Source organism: Perognathus longimembris, chromosome 16 (assembly GCF_023159225.1).
Source record: "Perognathus longimembris pacificus isolate PPM17 chromosome 16, ASM2315922v1, whole genome shotgun sequence".
NCBI classification, from domain to species: Eukaryota; Metazoa; Chordata; class Mammalia; order Rodentia; family Heteromyidae; genus Perognathus; species Perognathus longimembris.
The window spans coordinates 42,131,098-42,147,840 of record NC_063176.1 but is presented as its reverse complement, the minus strand read 5'-3'; the positions used below and the strand labels follow the sequence as shown (position 1 = coordinate 42,147,840).

Genomic DNA, 16,743 nt, shown 5'->3' with positions numbered 1-16,743 from the left:
AAAGGGGGGGATCCCTCTCCTGTTCTCTCTGGACTTTGATGTTCTCTTTTTCACTACTGCAGCCCGTCATAGATTTTAAGAAAACAAGTCTGGGTTTCTGGAACCAACATACCAGTAGTCATACCAGATGTTAAATTGCGGGCTGAAGACACTTGGGTGGGAGGGGAAGGAGACAAAGGAGAAATCTATCCGGCTACTCACTCAGGGATCAAACATATTTTAGACAGGGAAGAGAATTTGCCAGCCCAAGGAACAGAAAGTACCACACCCCCCGCCCCCCCAGACAAGGCCACTGCACTCTCGGAGGTGGGATGAGGCATTGATTTAAAGGGGCTGAAACTGTGCACTCCCAAGCGCCCCCCCCCCCCAGCCGAAGCTGGGCTTCTCTAAGTTTACTGGCGGCCGGCAGCCCCCACCCCCCCCCCAATTCCCAGGCCCTCCTCTCCGGAGATCTCGGGGTGAGTGCCTAGTTTCGGCGGTTGTTTGCTAGCTAGCGCCCGCCAGCGCCGCCGCTGCAGTGTCGGGGCCAAGTCGGAGTCGGGAGCGCGAGAGCTTCCAGCAGCCACCGCCACTTTACGCAAACTTGCGGCTGTCTGGCTCTCGGGTGGCGGGAGCAAGAGCTTCTCACTTGCCGTGCCGCGTCTCCCTAACCGCGGCAGCCCGAGAGACGGCGGAAGCCCGGAGCGCCCGCACCCGACTCTCCCAGACGCGAGCGGGGCGACACAACTGCGGAATTCACCCGCCGAGCCGGGGCACTTCCGAGACGACGGCCGACTGGCACTTTTTTCTCCCCTGGGCGAAGTGGATTTTTTTTTTTTTCTCTTTTGGAACGCTACTTGGCAGCTGCGTCTGACTCCCCTCCCCCTCCTCCGTGCCTTTGGCTTTTTCTTGGGAAATCGGGACGCAATTGGGCATCTTTGTTAATTGCCGTTGGGAGAGCCCGACCGTGCGTTTCCACCGCGCCAATGTCGCCAGGGCGCCGAGCCGGCCTGGCTCACCTTTGAACTGCAAAGGGATCAAGTTCAGCTCGAGTTCCCTGCCTCGGGACTGTGAGGAAGGAGAGAGCCCGTGCGGGAGAGAGAGCGAGCAAGAGAGGGAGGGGGGACAGGGGAAAGAAGAGGAGGGAGGAGAGAAGGGGAGGGAGGAGAGAAAGGGGGGAGGAGGCAGGGGAGGGATCGAGAGAGATCGGGGAGCGAGCGAGGCTGTAATCTCCTCCCTGAATCGCGCTCAGCGCCGCAGATCCCAGAGCTCCGACATGCGGGCCGAATGCAGGTGAGGGAAGGCACGGACTCTGCGGCTGCCAATCCAAACTTGGGCACCGCGCGGTGCGCACGGTTCGGCCCTCGCCCCCCGCGGGCGAATGGTTGCTGCGGTTTCAGGCGGCGGCTTCGTGACTAATGACCTTGCGCAGAGTTAAGAAAAAAAGAGCGAGAGCGAGCGAGCAAGCAGAGCTCTCAGGGGTGAGAAGCGACTGACTCTGTGGGCATCTCTGAAGATGGCTCGGGCTGCCGTGTGGCGCGCCGGGGAAACCGGGACGCGGACCTCGCAGTGACGCGACCGTGGCGGGAGCGACCTGCCGGGGATTTTTTTTTTTTTTCTTTCCATTCCCGGTCTGTTGACTGTCTACCCCGCTGCTGGAGAGAGGAGTCCGAGTTGTAGACTGGCTCGTGGCCGGCCCCGGGAGTCTCGTGCGGGGGAAGCGACTCACGTTTGGCTGAGCAGCGGGAGCCGGGAGCCGCGGCTGGGGCTGGAGTGAGCGGCTGGAACGTGCATTGGACTCAACTCGAGTAGCAGCCCAGACTGGCGGGGCGGGGAGGCGCGGGGGGCAGGCCGGCACATTCACTTCCCCGCCGCTGCCCGGCTTCTCCACCACCCGCCAGCCTCTGAAGAAGGTGGTGTGGCCCCGCGCGGCCGCGCGGACACCGCAGCTCCGGATCCGGCTCCCGCGGCGGGGATGACGGAGAGGGAGGGGGGCGCCGATCCCGCGGCGCGCAGTGTCCCGTGAACTGTGAGTACTGCACGGCGGCCGGTGAGCGGGCGATTAGCACCCATTGCATGAATGATGAAACAATAACTTTCGGAAGAAGCAAGAGGAAAAGAAAGAAAAAACAAAGCAAGAAGCATCTTCTCCCTGCCTCCCCCCTGCGCCCCACCGGTGGACTCCAAACGCTCCGCTCCAGCCTCCTCCCTCCCCTCCCTCTCGTGCCTTCCTTTCCCGGAGAGGCGAGAGGACTGAGAGGGGAGGGCCGGCAGGCGGCCAGCCGCCCTCCCCCCCGAGGAGGGGGGCGCGGAGCAGGGGAGGGGGGCTGTGGTTAGAAGGAGCAGTAGCAGCAGCAGCAGGAGAAGATGCTGAGGATGCGGACGGCGGGGTGGGCGCGCGGCGGGTGCTGGGGCTGCTGCCTCCTTCTGCCGCTCTGCCTCAGCCTGGCCGCCGCCAAGCAGCTCCTCCGGTATCGGTTGGCCGAAGAGGGCCCCGCCGACGTCCGGATCGGCAATGTGGCTTCCGACTTAGGCATTGTGACGGGCTCGGGCGAGGTGACTTTCAGCCTGGAGTCGGGCTCCGAATACCTGAAGATCGACAACCTGACCGGGGAGCTGAGCACCAGCGAGCGGCGCATCGACCGCGAGAAGCTGCCCCAGTGTCAGATGATCTTCGACGAGAACGAGTGCTTCTTGGACTTCGAGGTGTCGGTGATCGGACCCTCGCAGAGCTGGGTGGACTTGTTCGAGGGTCGGGTCATCGTGCTGGACATCAACGACAACACGCCCACCTTCCCGTCTCCGGTGCTCACCCTCACGGTGGAGGAGAACCGGGCTGTCGGGACGCTCTACCTGCTGCCCACCGCCACCGATCGTGACTTTGGCCGCAACGGCATCGAGCGCTATGAGCTGCTCCAGGAGCCCGGGGGCGGCGGCGGCGGCGGCGGCGAGGGCCGGCGCGCGGGGCCGGCGGACAGCGCCCCCTACCCAGGGGGCGGCGGGAACGGCGCCGGGGGCGGCGGCGGCGGCTCCGGCGGCTCCAAGCGGCGGCCCCCCGATGCTTCCGAAGGCGGCGACGGGGCCACTCCTGGTGGGCGCAGCAGCGTGTTCGAACTGCAGGTGGCGGACACCCCGGACGGCGAGAAGCAACCCCAGCTGATCGTGAAGGGGGCTTTGGACCGCGAGCAGCGCGATTCCTACGAGCTGACCCTCCGGGTGCGGGATGGCGGAGACCCTCCCCGCTCCTCGCAGGCCATCCTGCGGGTGCTCATCACCGACGTGAACGACAACAGCCCCCGCTTCGAGAAGAGCGTGTATGAGGCTGACTTGGCCGAAAACAGCGCCCCGGGGACCCCCATCTTGCAGTTGCGCGCTGCCGACTTGGACGTAGGGGTCAATGGACAGATCGAGTACGTGTTCGGGGCGGCCACCGAGTCGGTCAGGAGGCTGCTGCGCCTCGACGAGACCTCCGGCTGGCTCAGCGTCTTGCACCGGATCGATCGCGAGGAAGTGAACCAGCTGCGCTTCACCGTCATGGCCCGCGACCGGGGGCAGCCCCCCAAGACCGACAAGGCCACGGTGGTGCTCAACATCAAAGACGAGAACGACAACGTGCCGTCGATTGAAATCCGCAAGATCGGGCGCATCCCGCTGAAGGACGGGGTGGCCAACGTGGCCGAGGACGTCCTGGTGGACACCCCCATCGCCCTGGTCCAGGTGTCGGACAGAGACCAGGGGGAGAACGGGGTCGTCACCTGCACCGTGGTGGGCGACGTGCCTTTCCAGCTGAAGCCGGCCAGTGACACGGAGGGCGACCAGAACAAGAAGAAATACTTCCTGCACACGTCCGCCCCTCTGGACTACGAGACCACCAGGGAATTCAACGTGGTCATCGTGGCAGTGGACTCGGGCAGCCCCAGTCTCTCCAGCAACAATTCCTTGGTTGTCAAGGTAGGAGACACCAACGACAACCCCCCGGTGTTTGGCCAGTCGGTGGTGGAGGTTTATTTCCCCGAGAACAACATCCCTGGGGAGAGGGTCGCCACGGTGCTGGCGACGGACGCGGACAGTGGGAAGAATGCCGAGGTGGCCTATTCACTGGACTCGTCGGTGATGGGGACCTTCGCCATCGATCCCGATTCTGGGGACATCCTGGTCAATACGGTGCTGGACCGCGAGCAGAACGACAGGTACGAGTTTAAAGTGAATGCCAAAGACAAAGGCATCCCCGTGCTCCAGGGCAGCACCACGGTCATCGTGCAGGTGGCTGATAAGAATGACAATGACCCTAAGTTCATGCAGGACGTCTTTACCTTTTACGTGAAGGAGAACTTACAGCCCAACAGCCCCGTGGGAATGGTCACCGTGATGGATGCTGACAAGGGGCGGAACGCAGAGATGAGCCTGTACATTGAAGAGAACAGTAACATTTTTTCCATTGAAAATGACACGGGGACTATTTACTCGACCATGTCCTTTGACCGGGAACACCAGACTACATACACTTTCAGAGTCAAGGCTGTGGATGGGGGAGACCCTCCCAGGTCTGCCACCGCCACCGTCTCGCTGTTCGTGATGGATGAGAATGACAATGCTCCTGCCGTCACCCTTCCCAGGAACATTTCCTACACTGTACTGCCACCTTCGAGCAATGTCAGGACAGTGGTCGCCACAGTGTTGGCCACAGACAGTGACGATGGCATTAATGCAGACCTGAACTACAGCATTGTGGGAGGAAATCCCTTCAAATTGTTTGAGATTGATCCCACCAGTGGTGTGGTTTCCTTAGTGGGAAAACTCACCCAAAAACATTACGGCTTGCACAGGTTGGTGGTGCAGGTGAATGACAGTGGGCAGCCTTCCCAGTCCACCACCACGCTGGTACACGTGTTTGTCAATGAGAGTGTTTCTAATACAACTGTGATTGACTCCCAGATTGCCAGAAGTTTGCACACCCCACTCACCCAGGACATAGCTGGTGACCCCAGCTATGAAATTAGCAAACAGAGACTCAGTATTGTCATCGGGGTGGTAGCTGGCATCATGACAGTGATTCTAATCATTTTAATTGTTGTGATGGCGAGGTACTGCAGATCCAAAAATAAAAATGGCTATGAGGCTGGCAAAAAGGATCATGAAGACTTTTTTACACCCCAACAGCATGACAAATCTAAAAAGCCTAAAAAGGACAAGAAAAACAAGAAATCCAAGCAGCCTCTCTACAGCAGCATTGTCACTGTAGAGGCTTCCAAACCAAATGGACAGCGGTATGATAGTGTCAATGAGAAGCTGGCAGATAGCCCAAGCATGGGGCGATACCGATCTGTTAATGGTGGGCCTGGCAGTCCTGACTTGGCAAGGCATTACAAATCTAGTTCCCCATTGCCTACTGTCCAGCTTCATCCCCAGTCACCAACTGCAGGAAAAAAACACCAGGCTGTACAAGATCTACCACCAGCCAACACATTTGTGGGAGCAGGAGACAACATTTCTATTGGATCAGATCACTGCTCTGAGTACAGCTGTCAAACCAATAACAAGTACAGCAAACAGGTAAGCTGCATCCCAAATACATTCCAGCATCCCAGAGAGGGCTAATAACTGCGAGGCAGGTCATTGCCTTTGCTCTGTGAAGTTTTGGTGGTTGTTTGGTTTTGTTTTCTTAATGATACTGTTCAGTATTTTAATACAGGAGTCAAATGTTAATTCATGCACCCTTAATGTAGCAGAGGCCTACAGTGAGAGGTGAACCACTGTATTTTGCATGTTAACTGACCTGTGGTAGACTAAGCTTTTAAAGTAGTACTCAGTGTAGGCAGTGTTCTGTACTCTTTGCACTTCAGTGTCCTAATTTATCCTGTTTTCTGCTTACAGAATAAATATGCACATAATGTTTAGTTAGTTCTAAGTGGATAATTACATCCAGAGAGAAAATTTCTAGAGTTACTACTGGTGTCTATGCAAATTGGACGAACATAGAAGTTTTAGCGATGCTATACATCATGCAGGATTTCACAAATAAACAGATGCTGATTTATGCAAATGCAGTGCCAAGTCTGAGATATTGAAATACTAATTTGACAAAAAATGGCAGCTTAAAAATATTTACTGATGTGAGAGTGTCTTGCAAAACCTCACTCAATACTTTCAGAAAACAGACAGCCAGAACAATTAGCCTTGAGAGTATTCATTCAGCACTTTGATTTTTCTGGATCAGTGTTTAAAGGTTTAAACAAAAATAAGTTGTATAGGCCACGTGTTGTTTAAGGCAAGCAATAAAAATGTTCATGATTGATGTACTGTGTGCATGACTTTTTATATGCTCTGTGATACTCTGGAAATATAAAGGCTATTTATGGATTGTTTTCAAACAGATATTTCATGGGATAGTATGGAAACTAAGGGTGTGTGTGTGTGTGTGTGTGTGTGTGTGTGTGTGTGTATCGATTCTGAAGGTGGCTTTCAAAAAATGTAAGATTTACTCCTACCAGTTTGTTTATGTGATATGCCCCACTCAGAAGTTCACTTATTATGCCAACCAAGTTTGGACACTCAGGAAATCAAACCTTTTGGAAAGTGCACCATCTATTGCTGAAACAAACCCTGCTAATAAAACACCTCCTGCCCCTGTGCCAGTGCTTCTCTCAAGGATCACGTTTATAGCTTGTCAAGTAACATCACCTGATTGTTTTCCTATGAAATAAGTTTTGTATGTGAAACGTGTGCTCAGAGGAGGACTGGAGCAGAGGAAGATAGTTTATAGTCTCATTCAAGAAGCCTTACAAAAGATTACTTAGTGTTTCCATCATTATTCAACAAGATTCCTAAGGAAAGACTTTCTATGTGTGATATTTTGCTGCAGCTATTTATGAAAGGTGAAAAAGATGGAATAGGCCTCAATACCCAGTAACAAAAGCAATCCAAGAAAACACATGCTTGCACTCCATGAAATAGCTGTTTGAAAATAGGTCTTTTGATGTGTGCAAACTTGAATTATTTACTTTTCTTAAGCCCAATCTTGACATTATGCAGAGTTTATGTCTGTTGTATTACTATCGCTTTACCTGGAGTTGGAAGTAGATTTTTATTTTTTATTTGGTGTTTTTATCTCTTTTGTAAACAAAAAAGATTCTGGCTAATATATAACACTTTTATGAGATTACTTATAAACATTCACAAGTAGATGTCTTTAATTTTCCCTAGAGAATGGTAATATGTAACACCAATGGATGTGTTATACTCTTTCTAGCTTACTTCTCTATTTCACACAAACATTCATATAATTCTATGACTAAAGGGAATTTTCATTTTACATAGTAAACAATATTACAGGCTTGTATTAAGTTGGAAAATTTATACATGTTTGATGCAAACACTTCCTATGTTTTCTCCTGTTACTTAAGCTTTGTTTGACTCATGGTATGTTCAATGTCATGTTCTTGAATTTTTAAAACTGCCACTATCAAGACTGTTGGCATCATATCTAAAAGCAAAGTGATATGCTTATAAACTAATGTATCATGTTAACACCTTATCTGATCAAAGTCCATATAACAACAAGAAAAAAAGAGCCCCAAGGCAGGTGGAATAGAATGAAGCACATGGTTTGCTAAAAGTGACTTTGGAAAACTTGAGTGGCATTAGCTATTCAAACCATGTATGTATAAAGTTTTAACCACAAGTAAAGAGCTGACCTCCAATGAAATGAAGGCAGAGGAAGCACATTCGCCTTAATGTAATTAGTAATAGTAATTGATATGCTTCATCTCCTCTTTATTGCTGTCCGGGGACAAGGGATCCTTTTACAAAGATACATTCTGTTTAGACATCTTACATAAACAGAATTCTTTCTGTTCTGATTTTTGTCAGTACCATAAGTAGGCGTTTTGCTACTTTTATTCCTTAAATATCTTATCTTTAATTGGCATATACCTGGCAAGATATATTTTCTCTAAGTTACTCTTTTCATTGAAAATAGAGCATAGGATTTGGTTATCATTTCTATCCTCTGATAAATGAAAGCCTTGAAGGTTATGTTCTTTCAATTCTATAGGGACAGGTTAAAAAATCTCTGCTTCTATTTGATATGGAGCCTTTACTTTATTTATGGGCTTCGTGAATTGCTTCATTATAGTTCATCATTTGTAATAAAATGAAGTAATATTTCTTACAGTGATTTTTATCTTCATGAGAATTAGTCTTTGTGAATTCTCTGCTCTTAGTTTTACACTTCTAAACTCCAAGAAAGGAAGCCATTTTTTTTCCTTTTTCAGACATGAAAGTTTGTAAATAATAGTTAGACTCCATTTCCCCTCCCTACTCCCTGTATTTCATTTTTATTTTTTGGCTTGTTTTCACAGGCCCTAGGGGCCATTCAAATCAAGCTTCTGTAGTTACTCTTTGGCAGGCACTAGTTGTGTATAGCAGAGTTGCTGGAATTATTTCTGAATTTCACACATTAGAAACACTGACGATATAGCTCAGGATTTCATCGTTGTGACTTTGCAAAAGCTATTGCTCTCAACTTCCTAATGTGTTCAGTTGAGCAAAATATAGATCCTTGGCTTCATGATAAAGATTAATTATTCCCTTTTTACTTAGCTCTTCTTTTGACTGGTAAACCTGGTCACCGTGGTTATGTTAGTTTTGTCTCCTAAAATCATACTTTTGATTTGGAAATTAACAGAAAAGGCATTCAAATACCCAACATTTTCCTATACACTAAGTAATTTTCATTTTTCTTTGAAAAATAACATAGCTCCAAAAATGTAATAGACAACATAAAATATAGTTGCCCGTTTACCTATTATTCTCAAATCCTGTTGAGCTTATAATTGACATGCTGTTATTTAGGTAATGCAGGTCCAGTTAAAATTTTTATTGTGTTTAGTAAATGGAAAGTAAGGTAATTTATTTTTTGGCAAGAATTTAGCTTGAATAAACATTCACTATAAAATCTATTTGTAGTTGGTTCTGAAATACTCAAGAAAAAAATTTGTATTAACTCCAGTGACATTTTGCCTTTCATAAGGAACTGCTGAATTAGTCTGAATAATACTCCCTTTAATTGACAAAATTATGTTCAAGATATTCACTCTATACTTGGTGAAAAATTTGACAAAACTTAATTTTAAGTGCTTGGATTTGAGAAGCAAGTGGATGACTTGCCACCATTATTAGATTTGTAAGCATTATGAAAATTAAATTTAAATGTATTTGCTACATGTAAGTATGCAAGTATTTTAATAGTCATGTATTTGCATAGCAATGCCAGCCATGGCTTCCTGTTTAATTTTAAAAACTTAGTGTGTGCAATATGTTTTCCCTGTTTATCACCAAAAGCTCTTTCAGTAGTTATGAGGAATCTATATATTATACTAAGGCTAATAACTGATATAGACTTGTGGCCCTCAATCTTCAGTTGAAACATATCTCCTAACACAATCTCATCACCTATCTGGATCTTCCTCAGAATAAAACAGAGAAGGTCATCCACTAATGATTCCATCTGTGGTTGATAAACAAATTTAAAGTGAATCCTACTCACAGGACAATGTAAACCTTATCCCATACTTCTCCTGAATCAATTAGCCACTCAGACCTAAGACCACAAAGCCAGTTTAAAGCTGTAAGTAAATCATGCAGCACAAGAAATAAAGGAAACTGATATTCTTGCCATGTAGCTCCTCCTATCTCTGAGTAATTACGTACTATGTATGTACACATAGACAACACACACAAACATATACCCATGCACGCCAACTATGGTGACAGTACTTTTTGTTGTGATAGTCATATATTGATAACTTGACTCTATCTGAATGTTAAAACTTCCAAAAAGTAAAAACAACAAATACTACAACCAACAGTTTAATATCTCTAAATAAACTAACCAGAGTCATTTAACTTTAGAACTAAAAGGTATCAACCAGTTTTCCCCTTTTATAGGAGACTGCGGCCCAACATAAAAAAGTAATTTGACTTGGATCACAAAGTGATTAAGGATATAATGGCCACCAGAGTTAAAGTTCTAGGGTGTAGAGTGCATTGGTTTGTTTCTTTATTTTTGTTTATTTGTTTGATTTGTATTTGTTTTGTTTTTCTACCTTGCTTGTTTTACGTTTCAGGAAAAATCACTGGTCTATAGCTGTTTGCCATGTGTATTTTGACAGTGACAGTAATCTGTTTAATTTACTTGCTTATACCTATGGATTTGTCTACGAAGATAGATCTCTCTGCAGTAGAAGAAAATTCTTCTTTAGGATCCAGTTCTTATGTGGAAAGTCACATTGGATTTTATAACTCCACATGCACAGAGTGTAGAAAGAAATAATGTATCCCTTCCCCCACCTGCTTGTGAAAGGTAGCAGTTGATGGTGTACATTAAAGTAGCTTAACATGGTTGAGAAACATATGTTCAACAAGCTTGGTGACAGAATTTTTAATTTGTAAAGAAATTTTTATATACTCTTAATTAAAGTGTATTTTAATAGGAGAGAATGCAAATACTATATACATGACATATGAAACTTTCTGATCACGATCATCTTTTTTACCTTCTTTATCCATGTTGATAACCCCTTTTGGTTTCTAGGCTTCTTTACATTTCATATACTCTGTCATAAATTTTATCTTAGTAGTGTTCCTAATACACAATGAACAGTAAAATTTCCCCTTATTTTGTTTTCTAGCATAGTTTTAGAGGAAGTGACGTGGTGTTATTTTTCAGTTGGATTACTTCCTTGATAGGCAGTTAGCTAACATCTAATATATTAGATTCCAAATTTACATGGTATAGAAATACATACAGACTATTGAATTTCAAAATTAAAACAGCTATTTTTAATACTAATGGTAGCATGAAAAAGCTATTGATTTGCCCCAGGTATACACAATATCAGCACTTGTGGCATCATTTTTGGAAGGCTGGGGATGGAGTGTAAGTTTCTTACAAAATGTAATCTTTGCATATTCTTGTTTAAGGTATATGTACTCAACTTCTAGATGATGACAATTTACATGGTTCACTGTGCTATGATTCTGTATAAAGAAATATTGTTCTTTTGTATCTAGAGTGAGCTTTTTGTCTCTTTGTGTTTTCAAAGCCCTTACACACTTCTGTGTTATACTACATGACACAGTGTTTAATTTAGCATTAGTATTGTGGGAGAAATCACATTCCAAGAAGAATTGAGCTGAAACCACTAAAACTAATCTTAATTATCACTTCTGGTGAATTAATGTTGTAAAGTCAGAAGAAGGTTTATTTTCAGGAATTTAGTGATGTTTGTATCTAATGTTAACACTGTGTACCAACAAGGAAACTATTAAATTTTCCAAACAGCATTGTTCCGACAAGTTTAACTTATTCAACCCTGAGCATATTTATTACATACAAATACCCAATTTGCAAATAAATGTCTGTTTACAAACTTCTCCTCTAATTGGCTGATGAAGCATAAGGTTATTGGGGAAATTTTTATTCATCACATCTTTTTTTTTACCTGCATAAATCTTTATTTTCCTTTTTTCAGATGCGTCTACATCCACACATCACTGTGTTTGGCTGAATTCCACTCTTATATGATGCTCATTTTGCACCATACTCTGATGACCTAACTACCAGGAAACCTGATGGAGTCTGCCCTTGACCGTGGGGTGTCAGCCAATCACTGTGTGTTACACTTGTTGTGCAGTTTGTTTTCTTTCTCGCATAAGGGAAAACAGTGGGAAAATAAACCTACAGCAGAAACAGTATTAATATAAATATTTGCTACTTGTGGATGTCTAAATCACTCAGAATTCTATCCTCAATTGAATGGTTCGTGTCTTTTAGACACAGTAGTGAAATTATTAGGGAAAGATCTACAAGCATATTTTAACACTATTTTTTTAAGACTCTGGCTTTCTGTGAACAAAGAAAAAGTTAAATCTTATATATTTTTGTCTGTTGTACATTCAATACAGACGTCAATAAAAATCTGAATTGAGCGGTATATCCTGTGTCACGTCATCAAAGCTTTGCCCAGGCCAGTCAGCTAATTCTGCATGATGTGTGTGCACACATCTAAGTGTTATCCTTCATGTCTGTGCTTATATTTACACATGTATATGCAAAGACTTGGGACAGCATTTATAAAAGTATTTTCTGCAATACAATTTTGAGAGTTTGATTTTGTATTTATCACAGACACTGCAATGGATTGATTTTTTTCCCTTAATCTTTTTTTCTTAGAATTTTCAAGATATTTGCTTGTTTGTGCTCTTTATAAATTCCTTTAAAACATGAACAAATTTTCAGGTAGATTTGACAGTCTCTGGAGGTGCCAGCTGAGGAGTAGCTGGCTTCCGGTTTTATGGATTGGATTCATAGGAAGAGGATTCTGTTTGATGTTAGATAATATAAACCAAAGCAATTTTGAAACTTCAGCATATTCCTGAGACACTGAGTGACAGGACTTTAGTTGTATCAGGGATCTTCTAGGTATGCTCTCCATCTTCATATTTATGTGTTTATGTGCCTGTTTTGTCATGTGTGTAGTTACGTCTCTAAATTAATACACTGTATGTAAAATCTTATTTTATTAGATGTTTACTACACCATCTCCACTATTAAAATTGTCTATGACTTTGAAAATCTTAATAAATTCACAGTATTTTTTCCTTGTTTGTGAGTCATTGTCAATAATAGCCCTTTTAGAAGAATAAGTAAAGGTTGCAAGAACATTGAAGTTGTGAAGTGACAGAAAATACACTGGAAGCCATGCACATCCCTAGGGTATTCTCAAGCCTTTTTATTCTATTAGCTGTTTATTTAATCTTGTGAAAGGGAAATTTTCTGAAGTATCATTGAGACTACAATGAAATTCCTGAGCAAAACGTAATTACCCTCAACCTCTCGTTTTTCTTTGAGCACAAGGCCTGAAAGGCTGGTAAAGAGGACCTGTCAATTTTTGCATCTTGGAAATGATTTTTTCCTCTCTCAAGTGGAAAACTCCTTTTGATACACTTAAGGTATAAATCCAGTTTTTACAAAAATCACATGAAGAAGCTGGGTGCTAGTGGCCCACGCTGGTAAGCCTAGCTACTGAGGAGATTAGAGGATTGAGGTTGAGCCAGCCGGGGCAGAAAAGTCTCTGTGAGACTCTTATCTCCAATTAACCACTCAAAAATTAGAATTGCCACTGTGGGTTAAAGTTGAGGAGCACTTATCCTTGAGCAAAATTGCTCAAAGATAGTCCCCTATGAGTTAAAGCCCCATCACTGACCAAAAATAATCATCAACTAAACATCAACTAAAAAACAGAACACAAGTGATAGAATGAATAAAATCTAAAAGTATGGATTCATTGAGTTGGACCATGAGTTCAGTAATGCATAGAGTAACTACTTATGGCTACCCTTACAGATAAGAGCTCTTTAAGTCAGGACTTCACAAACTCAGGTTGAAGCATGAATCAATTTATCACATCTCTGATAAGTTTTATCAGAAAATATGAAATAAAATTAAAACATTTTGAGTAATGTGTTATGCAATATTTGTTTTGCTTAGGTTTGTGTCCATATGAATATCTATATACTTGGTTTTGATTCCTATGTAAATAATATGATATATTGTAGAAACAGTTGGGGATTTTTGAAAAGTATACTCTAGACTGGGGTGGGAAGTTGTAATTATTATCTTTGATAATTAGAAAAATATAATGAAGCAAAAATAAAAACATAGTGAAGCAAAAATATTATTAGGCCTACAAGGGTTGCAGTTTACTGCTATGTGGGGGGATTTAGTGGGATGTGTAAAGAATTCACCAAGGGTCAGAGGAAGCGAGGAAGTGAAAGCCTATTCACTTTTCCAAGAGAGGAAAAGGTCAGTGGCTTTAGGTAGTGTCACCTGAATAAGGTTAGGAATGGTGTTTATAAGCATTTAACATGTAGGGGGAATTGCTGCTGCTGCTTTGTTTTGCCATTTTACTTCTGCTCGTTATTTTAAGGTGGAGTGGGCGGTTTCTAAAAGTTTTACAGAGGTAAATGAGTGTGTGTGTGTGTGTGTGTGTGTGTGTGTGTGTGTGTGTACGTGTACAGGAGCTTGTAGAAATATTTCCCAGAAATACATTGTTAAAACAGGCCACAGGTAGGGGTCTGCTTGACTTCAGTTTCTGCAAAACAAACTAAAGTGGTCTTCTGGACAGACACAGTGGAATGCTTTACAAAAAGTTCCAAGTTAGGGTACTTTGAGTTGATGGACTTAAAATACTTGAGTTGGGGGCGTTTTATGTACTAGAAAGCTGAATCAGAGTAATCAACAGCATACTTACTATAGAATCATTTAAAATTGCAAAGGCTTTCTTTTTTAATGAACAATCTATTACCATTCCCCAGCTATTTTTTTGTTTTTTTAATCTTTGAACATAGGCAGTTCTGTGACCAGGCACTAACTCCCACATTCCACCCATTCCCCACCTCTCAATTGTTGTTAATCAACCATCAGCCTCAGGTCTTTGTTTAGTCTCCTTTGCAATTACTGGAACTAACCATTAAGGAGGTGTCTGTGGACAGACAGTAGACTTACAACAAACTATCTATTGTCCTATATATTTTATCAGCTGTATATTTTATTCTAAATTAATACTCCATTACAGATATAAGGGAGATTATGACTGCACTAAAGCTGACTAGCTTAAAGAAAGTGATTTTTTTTTCTCTTGATACATCTATCAAATATCTACACTAGCCACCAAGGTATTCAAAGAATAATGAGAGTCTTTGCCTTCATGAAACTAAGGTTGCAGAGTAGCAATGGGATTGTTTATGTATTCTTCCTGTCTCTTACGCTTGAGAACATAGATGCAAGTTTGGACTCATTTGTCAGTCAGAAAAAATGAGGAAGGAAGAGCAACATTCGTATGTAAGTTGTAAAGCAGTGAATGGCTTTTTCATAACAGATGTAACTAACTCCCTTTAAGAACTTCAGAAAACCTACAGAAAAAAAATTAGAAATAATGGGATTTGAGAACATTGAAAGTATTTGAAATTTGTGTATTTTCTCCTTTTTGGTTTGGTTTTCGTTTCTGTGTTTGAACTTTGCTTCTCTTGGGACAATATCACACTTTCATTGAGGCTGATCAAAATGCCTGAGGCTGGTGAATTGGGAGCTCACTGGCGTTTGCTGCCCCCATTACTGGGCAAAGTTTATGCTTTTGAAGAAAGTTTCTTTTCAGACTTCTCTAAGCTGAATCTCCCCATAAGACAGAATTCAAAATTTCGGAAACCATATAAGGGATGTTGTGTCATTAGATTACAATACATATTCCATTTCTTGTGAACAAAATCTTTCAAAAAGCAATCTTAAAAAGGGACCAAGTCTTAAACATTTTTTTTAAAAGTCACAAAATGTCATAAACCTATTGTGGGTATATTTTAGGTAGCTAATTAACTCACTTGATGTGTATAAGTGAATTATTTCTTTTACACCCATAACAATTAAGCAAATAGTGTTAACCCTAAGTAACTTTAATTTTGAAGTTATCTGTGGGAAGGAAACAGAGATGATTGAAGAGCCTTTGGGAGACATTCTACAGTTTAATCTCTTTCTCTGGGGAAAATTTTTAGCTGTAATTTTACATCAGACTTTCCTTTGATGTGAGTAAAATTTTCAAGCATTCGTCTTGTAGAGAAAGTACTAGTTTGCTATATCTTTATTGCATAGTACAAGGCCTGTTGGGTAGAGATAGAATGAGTAGAACAAGGTTTCTAACTTTTATAGATAAGATAATACAGAAATGCAAATGATAAAAGGATTCTTGAAGCTCAGAAGGACTATCCCTAGTATTGTTCATGCTAGATCCTACTAGACCAGGTGTGGCTCATAGAAAACATTCAGCTGTGTTGGTTGAACTAATGAACTGAGGGATTGTTGTACTTTGGTACGTAGGTAGCCTGTAAACCTTTCCAAGTTGCATCTGGATTATGTGAGCCATTGTAATGTCTGTCTCTAGGGGCATCCTGTTCTTTCTGGCTTGGTAGGTTTCTCTTTCATGGTTTGACTAGAGTCCTAGAAGGAAGCAAGACCCTATCTGTCTTCAGCACCAAATGAGCAGTGTTCATATTTCCCTTCCTTCCTCTGTGGTGAAGTTATGAACACCAACTTTTGACATAGTTTGAAGGGGGTATGATGAAGAACCATGCAAACATATGGGTTGTCAGTATTTTTCCAGAGATTCTTATGTGAGGAAAAAATAGATACATATACGCCCAAACACAAGCAAGAATCACTGTATCTGCCAATTTATATATTCCTGCAGATATTATTCATTCTCTGTGCCAACTTGTGCTCACTGATAAAAGTTTTTATTTTCATTCATTCCCTATGGCAAACAGTCATTTTTAAAGCACCCCCGGCATATCCGTAAGGAGCAAAAAAAAAGGTGTGCTTGATTTACTCAGGAAAGAGGGACTATCCGCCACTTAAAAGAAATCCACAGTGAAGGCTAAGCCTGAAGATGCTTTAGGAGAAAAAGCCACTCCCCAGATCCTGACTTATCTTAACAGCTCCTCCTTTAAAATGTAAATAACCTTTAAGGAGGAGTCTACTTCAGGCTTTAGTTCACCTAGGTGTGAATTGCTTTAAGCAAATCCTGAAGGTCTTCAACATTCCAAAGTCAAAGATCTTTTAGAAATGGAAATAGGGAAAGTGGGGAAAGCCTTTGGGGGCTACAGGAATGTGAAAGCAGTTAAAGTACCCAGGGTCTCTAACTCCAACTGAGG

The 16,743-nt window shown here is 43.2% G+C and overlaps 1 protein-coding gene across 7 annotated transcripts in view; it reads left to right on the top strand.

Annotated features, from left to right (window-relative positions):
* The first annotated feature begins 1,132 nt into the window (after positions 1 to 1,132).
* Pcdh7 (protocadherin 7) overlaps positions 1,133 to 16,743 on the top strand; it is a 402,308-nt gene continuing 386,697 nt past the window's right edge. For 2 of the 7 annotated variants that reach the window (XM_048364512.1, XM_048364511.1), the window contains exon 1: positions 1,133 to 5,532. In XM_048364512.1, coding sequence (XP_048220469.1) covers positions 2,347 to 5,532 — 3,186 coding nt within the window. In that variant the 5' untranslated portion in view covers positions 1,133 to 2,346. Of the gene's footprint in view, positions 5,533 to 11,513; positions 12,647 to 16,743 lie in introns of those variants that run through there. The other 5 variants (XM_048364513.1, XM_048364514.1, XM_048364515.1 and 2 more) reach the window with 3 other exon arrangements.